Source organism: Mesitornis unicolor, unplaced genomic scaffold (genome assembly GCF_000695765.1).
Source record: "Mesitornis unicolor isolate BGI_N332 unplaced genomic scaffold, ASM69576v1 scaffold24058, whole genome shotgun sequence".
Classification (NCBI taxonomy): domain Eukaryota; kingdom Metazoa; phylum Chordata; class Aves; order Mesitornithiformes; family Mesitornithidae; genus Mesitornis; species Mesitornis unicolor.
In genome coordinates, this window is record NW_010201505.1 from 10,705 (window position 1) to 25,442 (window position 14,738).

Sequence of the window (14,738 nt, forward strand, 5' to 3'; positions counted from 1 at the left end):
ATTTTGCATTTGCTCGTGTGAGGTGTAGACGGTGTGCATGAAGTGCTGTATGCATACCACTCAATGGAATTACGTTATTTTAAGAATTTTATTTTTTTTTTTCTACACGGGAACACTCCAGGAAAATTGACTTGAATGTAAGTGGGTTAAATGGATTATGCTAAACTTATCTGTTTACTTATTCAGAACCTAAGGGGCTTAATTATATGCAGATTGCTTTAAAGAAGTGAAACAGAGTTAATCAAATGAAGCTCGCTTGGATTATGAATAAAAATATTAGCATGGAGGTTTAATTCATTTTAATTAATTCACTTGAAGACAGCCAAGTGCATTTTCTTGCTTTCATGTAGGGAAGTCATACTAGACTGTAGTAGGAACAGCTGTATCAAGTTTGGATGAAAATTTCACTTCATATTAAAAAAAGGTGTTTAAATAAATGTAGAGAGAAAAAAGACCTCCCACAGAAACTGAACTGAGAGTTAATGGTGCTGTCAGTGTCTGTTAAAAAATGCCTGTGAAATATTAAGTAAAAAGATTGTTATTTGAGTTATATTCCTAGCTGCCTCCAAGATACAGTGGGATGTGATTAGGAGACAGGTAGGGGAATCAAGAAGCTAATTTCATTTCCTGACGTATTCACATCCAAGGGAGTTGCATTCTCTTCAAAGCATGGAAGCAATGGTTTTATTCTGCTTTGTTTGCTTCCCTTTCCTGACGTTAAGAGGAAGTTAATGGGGAGTAACTTTCCTGCTCTACTCTGCCCTGGTGAGGCCACATCTGGAATGCTTCATCCAGTTTTGGGCTCCCCAGTTCAAGAAGGACAAGGAACTACTGGAGAGAGTCCAGCGTAGAGCTACTAAGACTGGAGGGACTGGAGCATTTAACACATGAGGAAAGGCTGAGAGAGCTGGGTCTGTTTAGCCTGGAGAAGTGAAGGGAGATCTCATTAATGCTTATAAATATTTAAGGGGCGGGTGTCAGGAGGATGGGACCAGACTCTTCTCAGTTATGCCCAGTGACAGGACAAGGGGCAATGGTCACAAGAATGGTCACAGAATGCTCAATTTAAACATAAGGAAAAACTTTACTATGAAAGTAACAGCACTGGAACAGGCTGCCAAGAGAGGCTGTGGAGTCTCCTCTGGAGAGGTTCAGAACCTGCCTGGACACGTTCCTGTGTGATCTTCTTGAGGTGATCCTGCCCTGGCAGGGGCGTTGGACGGGATGATCTTCAGAGGTCCCTTTCAACCCTTGCCATTCTGTGATTCTGTAAGAGATGATTCTTTAGTTTGATAGGTGAGATTTCTTCACAGAGCAGTAATTGTTGCTGGTGTCTTTAACCACTTCAGGTCCATTTTGCATTGTTTCTACATGCAACTGGAAGAGGTAGTCCTTATTGTGTAACTTCAGGTTTAAGTCAATACTTTAATCCTTCTTGTTATGTTTTGGTTAGCACTAGTACATCAAAAAGTCCTTTTGGCTTTTGCCTGTAGTGTCCAGTGCTATTTCCAGTGCTATAGTGCTATTGAATGTTTGCTACTTTTGTAGTAATAAACTGTCAAATACAAAATCTGCTAAACGGAAGTGCTTGATGAATGTATCCCTGTCTGTCACAACACTAGAAGCAGATGGATTGTTAGGCAAATTCTAATGAATTTCACACTTTGATCTGTTAAGCGAATGGATGGGAGGATCTATTAGCTCATTCAGTCAAGCAGGACTCAAGTGGCAGAGACTCGACTCCTAACTTGACAGTTTTCTTGCATATTTACTCCAAGCCATATCAGATAAATACTTCACTAGCTGACAGAGACATCAATAATAAAACACATGGTGACTGAGAGGTGCAAAGGACAGAGGTTACTGAGAAGCTGTAATGGACATTATTGTACTTGCTAAGTTCAGCTTTTGATTTAAAAGCAAATGTTCAGTGTCTCTGGGCAATCTTAATTACTTTCTAATTATCCACTGTTAAGCCAGTCTACAAATGGATCCATGTTCAGAAGCACAAAATGAGCATCACTTCCCTGCTGGCGGCATCCAAATTCAAAAGCGCAGGAACAAGCCTGCTCTTCTTTGGCAGAGATTATTCCTACTGCTAGTTATTGCTTTAAAATTTATTGTTGCAGAGTTATTCTTATTTAAAGTAGTATTTTTATGAAACAAGCTTACAAGTAGTATTTTTATGAAGCACACTCAGTGGAAAGTAAACTGCATTGTAGATAGAGTTCCTGCAAGACCCCAAATAATCTTGTTTTCCCTGTGTCTTGCTAACCCAAGTAATGTTTGGATCTGTAACCTCCCCAAAGTGCTTCTTCCCTAATAACAGTATCAGCAGTGAAATTTATAATATGAAATGGACACTTATAGGGCCTTTATTTTCCGATTGTCTCTGTCAGTCAATCCGTAACAGTGCGTGCTGCTCATAAGGAAAGCCAGAAATAAGATTCACCTCCCAAAAGAGCTTTTAGTGAAGTCTGTTTCATTCCTCAGATACAAGTGTGGGGATCCTGGTACAATCGGTTTGCTTATGTAAGACAGACAGGGTAACTGATGGAAAATGCCAGAATTAAAACAGTTATGAATGTAGTGGCAAGTGAGCATGTGTTACTGCATTTAGAAAGGTACCGCAGAAAGCTGACCAGCATTATTTGCTGGCATGATAAAGGTTACTGATTTTTTTTTTTTTCCTTCTTTCAGTTCTCCTTTAGTGAGCTCATGTATTTAATGAATCTCAAGATAAGACCCCTATTAAATATGGGCGATGTTTGTGTGTATCTTACCTTTTGTCGCGTTCTGGTTAAGTTGAATATGTATGCTTTGCAGTGATCAAGCTGGAACTGGAAAATTGCCCTTTAATAACCATGCAAATGGTTACAGGCTGCCCAGGGAGGTGGTGGAGTCACCATCCCTGGATGTATTTAAAGAGCGGGTAGACGAGGTACTTAGGGATATGGTTTAGGGGGTAGACAGGAACGGTTGGACGTGATGATCTTGGAGGTCTTTTCCAACCGAGCGATTCTGTGATTCTGTGTGATTCTGTGAAATACTTAGACAGACAAGAATCCCCAGGTGGTAAGACAGTGTGGCTCACTCCACTTGGCTCCCCACAGGAGGCGGACAACTGTCCGTGTAGAAGAACGCTGACTTTAGAGACTCTGAAGTCTGTCCTCAGCGGGGCTCTCCCATGTTCTCCAGCTGATGCATAGCAAAGTGCAGTCAACACACATTCTTTTATGAACACAGATAATTCCTGGGTTGCCTGCATTAAGAATGAAATTAAGAAATAAGAATTTAGCTCTACAGCACAAAAGCTTGGAACTGAGTTTTAGCCTTTGTGTACTAAGGTATCTTGCCTTCCAAAGCAAGTATGTGAGGTTTTTTGAGTTGGGCTTCTGTGCCCAACACCCTCAGATAATTCAGAGCCGATAGTTCAATTTTTAAGCTGAAATATACCTTCAGAGTAAAGGATCTACACCCGAATATTATTTTATTAAAATGTTGCTAATTGCAGGAAGCATTTACTATGCTTTTTTGGTCTTGGAGTTGTTATTAGGAACTTTGGTTTGTCTCTATGGTTCTTTCTAGGAGAGAGGTTGTTTTGTTTGTTGTTGGTTTTTTTTTAAAAAAAAAAGTGAAGCCAAGATATTTGTTAACCTAACATGTGTTTGCTACCTTTATGACATGTATGCACTGCACTGGCAGGTGTCCTTCGCTGCAAGTAGCTTTGATACAGTTTTCTAAAGATGAAAAACTGACAGCCTAAGCCTCCTTCCACATTCTCTCTTTAGCAATTATTTCAGTGTCAGCAAAGCAAACCCAAGGATATGTCATAGCACAGACTTTTACACACTGTATTCTGCCTGCACACTCACTAGCTCAGATGCCTCGCGTGGAAGCAGAGCGTGGAAGAACGCAGTTTCTAGAGTGGCTTACACAGCCCTGCAGAATTCTGTGTTGCACTTGCTGGGTGCTGCTGTGACGTACCATTTGATCTAGATTGTTGCAATTGATTTTAAGTATTGTTTAGACAAAAAGGAATTAAATTTTACCTTTTGTTTGTGGTATGACCTTGTATTTCAAGGGTTGAAATATCACTTGTTACTTCTAAGAAAGGAAGTTAGAGTGGGCTTATATACTTCTAAATTCTATAGATATCACAAAATACTAAATGAAATTAATCACAGAATGTCAGGAGTTGGAAGGGACCTCAAAAGCTCATCCAGTCCAACCCCTGCCAGAGCAGGATCACCAGAGCAGTCACACAGGAACATGGCCAGGCGGGTTTTGAATGTCTGCTGAGGAGACTCCACAACCTCTCTGGGCAGCCTGGGCCGTGCTCTGGCACCCTCACACGGACAAAGCTTTTCCTCATGTTCAGATTGAACCTCCTGTGCTCCAGCTTGCTCCCATTGACCCTTGTCCTGGCATTGGACATCCCAGAGCAGAGCCTGGCTCCTTCCTCCTGACACTCGCCCTTTACGAATTTATAAACATGAATGAGGTCACCCCTCAGTCTCCTCTGCTCCAAGCTAAAGAGCCCCAGCTCCCTCAGCCGCTCCTCAGAAGGGAGATGCTCCACTCCCTCCATCATCTTTGTGGCTCTGCTGGACTCTTTCAAGCAGTTCCTGTCCTTCTTGAACTGAGGGCCCAGAACTGAACACAATATTGCAGATGTGGTCTCACCAGGGCAGAGTAGAGGGAAAGGAGAACCTCTCTGCCCTACAACCACCCCTTCTGATACTCCCCAGGATGCCCTTGGCCTTCTTGGCTCAAGGGCACATTGCTGACTCATGGTCTGCTATTTAAACATATGATTAAAAGCCTTGTGAGTGAACAGTGAATTTATACCTTAAATTTCCCAAACATTGATTCATTCTGAGGTTGCTTCTTTTTCCTTTCTTTTAATCCCCCAGTAGTTACTTAACTAACTTTGGTGATGAAATTCTGTTTCATCATATAAACCAGAAGTGATAGTGAATAGAAAGACTTACAGGTTAGCATCAGATTCAAAGGAGGACAGGAATACCTCTGTTAGCTTTACATGTAATGATGCTTTACCACTGTTAAGTGGCAGTGAAGCTGTATTTTATGCTTTCAGACCACTGTGAATATTACTTCTTCCCTCCTGTCTGGGAGAGATGCTAAAGTAAATTCTTTTGTCTAATCTCAGTCTTGCAAGTTAGCACAAAGTGACAAGGCAGAAAGCCATCAATCATTATAAAGCAAAAATTCTGTAGAAACCATAAAGAAAGCTTTTTCTCTATCCTTTATTTTAGTAATTAAAAGAGCAGGAAATGAAATTTGTTTCTTTTCACAGCAGTGTATTTCTGTATTTGTTTGAATACAAACATAGGACTTGATTCTGTGCATTTTGCAGAGGGATTTGCATCTCCTGTCTCCTGGTTTCTGGGTTGCTCTAGATGGCATAAGTATGAATTAGACAAGCTCCTGAGGGGCTCTGCCCAGCTCAAGAGACTATTTTGGCTGCCAGGAGCGTTACTGCTCTACCCTAGGCCACAGGATTTTGTGTCTTCTGCTGTTCATGCCTGCTACAGAGTTGCAAGGAAAGAATCAAGCTCATTGTATAAAGCTCTTGCATCCTATCTGAAAAGCGAATGCAGTATGAATATATTGGTGCCCAGGGAATCCAGCAGGGGATGTGGAATGATTTCCCTTCAATCCAGCACTGAAGTAAAGGCTGCAGAGGATTCAGTATCAAGTTCATGAAGCCCATAGCTGTTGAGGTAGAAGTATTCATGCGTTTAAGTGCATGTGTTTAGAAAAATCAGGTAGTTTGCAGCTGTGGCTACTTCTAATCTATGCCATGGAAAAGTTCAGTATCATTAAAAGGGCTGCGCTTAGCCTTCGTTTCTGCTGTATTTATCACTTATCGCTCTGAATCTAGAGCATATGTCTAATTCAGTGCAACGCTATTCTGATATGCACAAACATCCATAAAATAGATCTGAGATTTATGTTTTGTGGAGATTTGAGAGACATTGGAAGGAAAGAGAAGCAATGCAGGAAGATGAGGGAGGCAGAGTGATTTAGGGAGGTTGGTGCTGGTGGGATGGATGTGATTTGGAGGGCAATGTGAACTCCTTCAAGCTCTAAGTTGTACACAGATGTATCCATCTTGTCTGAGAAGTATAGGCATTTCATCCACAAGGCCTGTAGACAGAATGGCATGGGTGCTCAGGGCAGTAAGGAAAGGAAAGGGCCAGCCTGAACGGGAGAAGGTGCAGAGGAAGACGGGCTGTCTTCATTACATGGAGAATGGCTGAGTGAAGGGAATTCTACCATCCTTTAATTGCAAGAAAACTGATGTCCAACATTGCTTGAATGAGATGATGCAATTAAAAGAATTAAGGAAACCTTTGTGTTAACAGTTGTTTTCATTTGTTAAAAGATGCGTTCACCAAAGGGTGAACTTGGTGAGTTCACTGAGATAGGTTTCTGTCAGTCCTTGTGTTTCTTCTTTTCATGGAAGGTTAATGTGATCTTGAGTAAAAGGTTTCCTCCTGGGGGGAGGGGAGAATAAGAACTGCAACAGAAAGTTTGGCTAAGGGTCTGCAGCTGATGTTTTTTTCTACTAAGAGGAAATTGGGCTGCAGTGGCATTGTAACAGATTTGGAAATGCAAGCAGAGTGTTTGCAAATAGAAGCAAAGAAACGTTATGGTAGGGGCTTGTTACTCACAACCCAGAAAAGCCTCAGCTTCATGTATTGTATGAAGAACAAACTAATAACAGCTTAAAATGGGACTGGTTTTGTCTATTTTAGGGAGAGGGAGGAGGCAAAGGAGGCATTTGTCACCCTTATATGAACTCAATCTGTTCAAATTCTTTTAGTAGATGCCTTTCATAATAAATAAAAATGAAATTAGTAACAATTTCTTAGCATGATACCATTTAAAAAAAAAGATTCTTAACCAAATCAGACCATATAAACTCTGAGGAGGGGAATTGGGAAAAGGAAAGGAGACTTGTGGGTTGAAATAGATTTAATAAAATAATAAAAAACCCCAATATTAATAGCAAAATTCATATAAAGTACACAAAGTTATAGTTGGCTGATGTAGTAGTCGCAGCAAGCAGGGGAGTAGGCCTTGGGAGCAGAACAATGGCGGAGACTCTCCAGGGATTGCAGCCATCGAGGAAAGAGGACTGTCCCCAGCAGACTCCCCAGTTTAGAGTGAGCGTGATGTTTATGCTATGGGATCCTCCTGGTTGCCAGCTTGGGGCAGGTTTTGCTCCCCCCAGCTTCTGCACCTGCCTAACTCAAACTGCTAAAGACCTTGGTCACTGCTTACCAGTGCTGGCCAAAAGCTGAAAGTGTCTTACCAACTTTGTTCCCATGAAATCACATGTTGTAGTCTTTGTAGAAATGCAGCTTTCTAAATAGAAAACCGATTCTATCCCAGTGAAACCAGGACAGTAGTTTAAAGCACAAGGCATTAAAACCTTCCAAAAAGTTGCACTGCTTCTAAAAATCAATGAACAAAAAGCTGTGTGATACTCTATAAGACTTCTGTTGTTACTGAAGTTGCTGCTTACCTAAAAATGTTTATCAAAGTATACCAGGTAGTCAAGAAAAGGCAGCCAATGTACTGCATATTCTCTGGAAGAGGCATGAAAGAGACTCTAGGAGTCTTCATAGTTTGGGAAAATAAACATATTTAGGGAGAGGGAGGAGGAAAAAAAAAAAAGGAAAATCTTGGTTCTTAGAGAGTAAGACTGACGTGTTTAGCTTGGCTATGGAGCCATGCGTGATGGGCTTGTGGGGACTGGAGAAGAGTTCACAGGAGCTTACTGAATTGTAGTGGCACACTTGTGAGAATTATTTCTCAAAGGGAAGCAGGACTTCAAAAGAAATGCAGTTACTGCTGTGTCCTGTGATCCTTGCATACAAGCAAACAAAAGAAACAAAATGTCTCCTTGCTTTCTGTCCTTCCCCTCCTAACAGTAGTGAACTCCTGTTGATTTAAATAAAGAGGAAGTGTTTTGTTTTGTTTTCAAGAGTCATTAATTCCAGTAGCTGAGCCACCACTGGAACTAGTGCATTCTGACATTCAATAAACGACACTTACTTAGGTTCCCGACACCTGGTATTCTGTGCTTATGAATTGCTTCTCCTGAATGTTTGGAGCTTATAGGGCATCTATTAACTCTCCCATGTGAGGTGGCCAAGCCTAGCAGTTAGTAGTATTTCACTGGTGCAGGAAGAGCTTAGAGTAAGCAATATTTGTTTTTAAAACAGAAGACATATATCAACCTGAGTAAGCATACACACAATGCACTTGGGATCAAATGTCTGTACAGGTACTCTGAGGAGTGGAATAATACGTTAAACAGAGCTGGTTTTATTGTTTCAGACATAGCATTGTTTACTGTGCATCAGTAATTTGCTTCATGTTGTGTATTTTGGGACAGTAATATGTTTATTGCTTTTTCATTTAGCTTCAAGGTGTCTAGCATATTTGAACTAGGCACTGATTGACAATTAAATGTTAATAGTTTACATTCAGTTTATATCCTGGTCTTTAGTTATGCTATTAACATTCACATGGAGATAGAGTTACCCTTAGAAGGCTGCCACAACTTGTGTGTGTATAAACTGCAAACTAAATGACTACATGTGCCAAGTAAAACAGTGGCATTTCTGTGGACTGTAGGCCACAGCATAAGCTGAGGTTTATGTAGCAAGAGTATGGCTGCTACTTATTCGGGCACTCCGTGATCTCTTTACTGATCCTTGAAAGCAGATCTGGATGTCAGCTGCCTCTGTTGGTGGAATCTGAACGCTGCAGACAGTCACTATACAAAGGGGAACGCACTGGTCTTGTGTTGGATGTGTCCACGTTTGCAGTTTCCTAGACAGAAAAGTCCTGAATGAAAGTCCTTGCAGAGATGTAGCTTCAGTGACTCCTTGTAGCTGGTTTGTCTGAGAGTTCCTTCTAGTGTTACTTCCTGCAAGAAGGCTACAGGGCTCTCATTGGGATTGTGCCTGGGCTGGAGGATTGTGTCCCAACAAGAATGGGAATGCTAGTTACTTGCGTTTTAAAAAGCACAGTGCAGTGGGTTCAAACTGTTCCAATGTAGTAAGTGTCTTTAGGAACTTGTATCTAATATCAGCATCCAACCTTTGGATCTTGTTACGTCATTGCTTGTGAGATTGAAAAGCCCCCTCTCTCCCTCATGGTCTTTTTTGGATGTACAAATATCTGTATACAGCTGATCAAATTAAGTCTCAAATTGAACCTTGAAAGCCAAATAAGTTTCACAATAAGTTTTACAATCATGTGGTAATGTGGGTTTTCCAGCTCATATTTCTTCTTGTGACACTTCTTGGGAATGTTGCCAGTATTTGTTTTTTTTAAACCTTTAAATGTAGACAGCAGAAGTGGGTACGTTCTGACAGCTGCATTAAGTGTTGTGCAGAAGCAGGATCATTTTTTATTTCTGCTTCTGCTCCTTGCTTACTCTGTATGAGGAGTTAGCCCTTTCCACTACATTTTCACATAAGACTTCATGGTACAGTGTTACTTACCATGATTCCAAACCATCTCCTACCAACACAGAGGATAGACTGTGTGGTGCTGAACCATCCTGTCCCTGTTATGTGTCATCTTGAAACTTGTATTACAAACTACTCCTACTGCAGAACTGTTGTGCTAGTTGGTCTTGTACAACCTGTCTCCAGTACCAGGCAGCTGATGCAAAGGCAGATGTTAGTGAAAGACAGCAGTTGCTTCTGACCCCATCCCTGTGCTCACAGCCATCTGTGGCCACGTAGGGCCTGGGCTGGAGGAAGATGGGAAGATCAGTGGACAGGTGGTAGCACTGAGGCTTCTGTGTGAGCTGGCACTGTTTCTGCTAGGGTTTGGCAGTCTGGACTTGAAGGCAATTTCAGAGTTTGTTGAGATGCTCCCAGGGCCATTGTGCTCATGTGTCAACTGTGAAATCTAATCAGAACAGTGGCTTGGTTTTAAATTGATAGGAATTCTTTGGTAGAGTAATTTTACTGTTTTGCCTAGGACATGCATTAGGCTGTTTTGTTGTTCAGTCGGAATTTCTCAAGGAAATTCAAAGCAAATGGACCCTGGAGCAGCAGCTCTGCTGCTCCACACACTGGATATTGTTGTGCTTTTATATTCCTTCAAGCCATTATCCAAACTAAGGTCTATTCTTCCCTTTCAGGCACTTGGTCTTTAGGAACTGCAATTAGTATTACCTGCCTTTTCACATAAGAAGTAGTTGGGGAATGTACTTGGTTTTCTTCTGTTCTTCATTGATGTGGTTAAGACAATAAACCCTTGGTTGCAAGGAACTGCAATGGATTTGTTTTACATACCTGCTGGAGGCACCTAAGGAATGACACATAATGAAGGAAAGACTTAAATCAACAAACAAATCCCCAAACTCATCGGTTGTTTCTTTGGATTGTGTTCTGATACAGGTGGCTCAAATAGCAGTGCAAGCTTCTAAGCAAAAGAAAAGCATGGCTGTGGAAACTGGTTCTTGTAATTTTTTTAAAAGTGGGACTTCAACAAAAAACTGAAGGAGTACTCTCAGCCCTTCTGTGAAGCTTGCATTTCCGTTAGTGAGTGAAGAGGTCTGAAGAAACTGAAAAATCTGTCAGCATTATGCGTTACTGCATTAAAATTAAACTCGGAAAAAACAGTGACAAAATCTCTCTCATGTACGTTTTGCAGTTCTAGTGACCTAAGATGTTTCATGTCATTGAAATACAAAAATGAATTAGACTTCTGGAAAAGGCTGAGAATTTCAGGTCCTTCCAGTCAGAGAGGATGGTTGTAACTGCAGTCTTTATTTAACTAGAAAGACATCACTGATTCATGGATGTAATAAAAAGATACTAAAGGATCGGAGTGTCCTTTAAGGGAGTATCAAATTTAATCTGAACTGAGGTTCTGTGCTTGACACTTATAATGTATCTTAACTTGTGAAAAATTTCATCTTTAAATGAGAAGCTATTAATTAAGGGCTATTTTATTTATAGTTCTGCTTACTGAATAATTCCTCCAACACCAAAATCTCAGGGTTCTGAAACATTTTGGCTTGCTCCATTTGTTACTTAAGGGATATTTTAGAAGGCTTTAGTCATTGTTGCCACTAGCATAGATACTGGGCTAATTTAAGTTTATGTATGTGGATGATAAGCATGAATAACCTTTTGATTTCAGGTTGATACTCATATCCATGCTGCTGCTTGCATGAACCAGAAACACCTACTGAGGTTTATTAAGCACACGTATCAAATGGAGCCTGACAGGATTGTTGCAGAGAAAAAAGGCAGGAAGATGACTTTAAAGCAAGTCTTCGAAAGCCTTCACATGGACCCTTACGACCTCACTGTAGACTCTTTAGATGTCCATGCAGTAAGTCTATTAAAATGACAAAGTAAACAAGAAAAGGCTAAGTTTTCTGTGTGTGAAATTCTGGTTTTTACATTTTTGCATGATAATTTATTAAATGAGAATTTGAACTTGTGCATTACTAAACCATGATTATTTGGGTTTTTTCCTCCTTCAGGGTCGTCAGACATTTCATCGATTTGACAAATTCAATTCCAAGTACAATCCAGTTGGTGCCAGTGAGCTGAGGGACTTGTATTTGAAAACTGAGAACTACATTGGCGGTGAATATTTCGCTCGTATGGTCAAGGTAAGTATGTCTCAAGCTTTTCCAGCTGTAGAGAAATTAAGGTTTGTAAAAGATTTGTGATATCATAATTGTATCTAGAGCTAACACTATGGTTAAGTGATTCCAAGCATTGGCTTGCTCTAGCAATTCATCAGAGAAAGGCCTCTTCTAAGTCAGCCACTGCTGCTTTCTTAAGTAATTTTATGAGTTAGAAACTCATACACATAACCTGCATATGACTTCAAGGCAGAGCTGCGTGCAGTTTCAAACTAATGGAGAGCAGCCAAGGGTCAATTCACTGCCTTAATATTTTGTTAGGATGTGGTTGGCTAGTGGTAGCTGCTAGGGAAGGAAGAGCTAGGGAAGCACCTCTGCATAGATCTGTATCTGCACGTGCATGCACAGGCTTCATATGAATTTCTTACAACAAAAGGATTAGTAGTTTTTACGAACTAGATGTCAGCTCTTCTGAGATGTATAGATGTGCTTGTCTAAAATTAATAGCCTTGTCAGTGCTTACTGCCACAGATTCTGGGTCAGATTCTCCATTGGTCTGCATATTTTATGTAGTCATTTATTACAGTTTAAATAGTTTAAAATTCTGATTTACCAGTTTTAAACATATGTCTTACACAGGTGTTAGTAATAACTGCACAAGAATATTGTCCTCTAAATCTAGGTGTTACAATTACTTATACTCAAATGATATCTGAGATAGCTTGCTAGTAGAAAGTTTAGATGCCTAAAAATAAAATAATAGATGAATAGACAAGGGTTTCCCTTTCTCTTTAAAGGGTCACAATACAGTTATGTGTAGTTTGAGAAAAATACAATTATAAATATACTACTAGCTGTAAATGATCTTTAGTGTCCATATTAAAGCAAATATATTTATTACTTAATAGGAAGTAGCCCGTGAACTAGAAGAAAGTAAGTACCAGTATACAGAACCCCGCTTATCCATTTATGGACGGTCTCCAGATGAATGGCTGAACTTGGCAAAATGGTTCATTAAGCATAAAGTTTATTCCCCTAATATGCGCTGGATAATTCAGGTTCCCAGAATCTAGTAAGTAATCAGGAGCTCTTGGTAATTTTAACAGTTTGAAATCATACCAATGATTTGTTTTAATTTCTGGTAATTTTAGATGGTTTATGAGCTGTCCTATGGTTCTATTTATAAGCAACAGCCTGGAAAACTGATTGACCATTGACCACATTTATCTTGACCGTTGCTGCAGTTTTCCTGACAGTCTGGGGGTGGAAGACAGGAGATGGGGTTTGAATCTACTCTTTATGAAGCTGTTAAAAACTGCTGTGAATTATTTGCAAGTCTGAAGATACTAAAACCAAAAATTACAACTGGCTGAAATTAAGCTGCATTCAAAGACAAGTTAAAATACAATTTAGTAATGAAAATAAATCAACTCTTGAATTCCATAAAGGAGTAAGAAATTCTCTGTAAAACTGTTACCACCAACTGTCCTCAAGATCAGTGACTAAATGACAGTGAACGTGGAAACACAACCCAGATCGCTGATATGCATGCTTAAATCAGTATCAGTTTTTCTTAATTTTTAAGCATCCTTTGGGGACTTTATTAAATGATTCTTTGTTTTTAATGCTGTATATTGTAATACCGTTTCTCATGGTAATTTGGTCAGCCTTAATAGCTGAGCTTCTTGTTTTGAAATGGCATAGTCGGAATATGAGTAGAGAAAGAGCTGTCATGGTCGCGTTTATCCCCCAGAGTGTGTTCTCATTAGGGAGAAAGTTAATTTCTTACATAGCCATTTCTTACATACATAGTGGAGTCAACACTTGCATTAAGTCATGCACTTAATGACACCCTGAAGTATTGTCCCTCAGCTCACTGAAGCAAAATTCTAGAAATTCTAAAAAAGAAAATTCTACTTTTATTTGGAGTAGTTACAGCTTTCAAAACCAGGATCTTTCATGAGAGGTAATTCCTATTAGTACTTGGATTGCTGTAAGGGAAAGGGTCACTGTTCTTGAGACAGCATCTACCCCTGCATACTGTCTCTATTTTTGGAGCACTCGGGAGCTTCAGCAGAGCCTGGATGAAGCAGAGTGCCAGGCAGTGCAGGAAACTGAGCACAGAGACAATCCTTGCCCTGACATAAACTTTGCATTTCTGAATCCTGGTAGAACAGAAGCTGTAGAGTATACACAAATAACAGAAAACATCAAAGTGGAGGGAAAATGTAAGCTGATTAAAGAATGATCACAACTGTGTATATTTTTTTCCCTCCAGTGACATATTTAGGTCAAAAAACATTCTGCCTAGTTTTGGGAAGATGCTGGAGAACATCTTTGTACCTCTCTTTGAAGCAACAATCAATCCCAAAGACCACAGAGAATTGCACCTTTTCCTCAAATATGTAAGTATGTTTGGATTTTCTGTCTCACATGAAATGGATCCTCTCCTAGTCATAAATTTTGTTTGCCCACAGCTGTTGCCAGACACTAAAAAGCTTCCTCCTCCATAGGTTACTTGTATTATTGTTTTAAAGCCCTGACATACAATCTAAAAAAAGCCTAGGTAAGGTCCTGCTGTCAAATAGTTGCTGTTTATTTCCTCTGAAATAGCTGCACTGCTGTTTTTTTGTCCTCTCACTAATCCTCTATAAAGAATGACCAAAAAATGTTTGCATGCTCTTGTGCAGAGTGAACCTTGTAATCCAGGATGTGTACTTTGAGCTTGCCTCTGGGACTGGCCTCCCAAAGGGAGGCAACTGAAAGGAAGTGTTGTGTAGATCCTGTTGGGACTTAGGAGAGAGGTGGGGATGTAGCTGCTGGGACATGATTAAGAGACACATTTCTGAGTATGCCTCAAATCAGAACGCTGAGGTTTCCTGAGAGCCTCTGGCCTTCAGCTGCTTTTCAAATAACAAAGCAGATGAGTGTAAAGGATTATAATCTGGATCTGAGGGAGTCGTACAGGCCTGTGCGCCCCACAGAAGTCTGAAAGCTTTTGTACATCGGGGCCTCCCACTTGTCTCAGAAGAAAGAAATGTGTGAGACTTCCTTCGAGAAAGCACATTATTCC

General features: G+C 40.2%; 1 protein-coding gene across 1 annotated transcript in view; it reads left to right on the forward strand.

The window, feature by feature from the left end:
- Positions 1 to 14,738, forward strand: part of AMPD3 (adenosine monophosphate deaminase 3) — a 29,435-nt gene that overhangs the window by 8,097 nt on the left and 6,600 nt on the right. The window contains exons 6-9 of the mRNA XM_010190120.1: positions 11,209 to 11,403; positions 11,558 to 11,689; positions 12,574 to 12,737; positions 13,944 to 14,070. Coding sequence (XP_010188422.1) covers positions 11,209 to 11,403; positions 11,558 to 11,689; positions 12,574 to 12,737; positions 13,944 to 14,070 — 618 coding nt within the window. The remainder of the gene's footprint in view (positions 1 to 11,208; positions 11,404 to 11,557; positions 11,690 to 12,573; positions 12,738 to 13,943; positions 14,071 to 14,738) is intronic.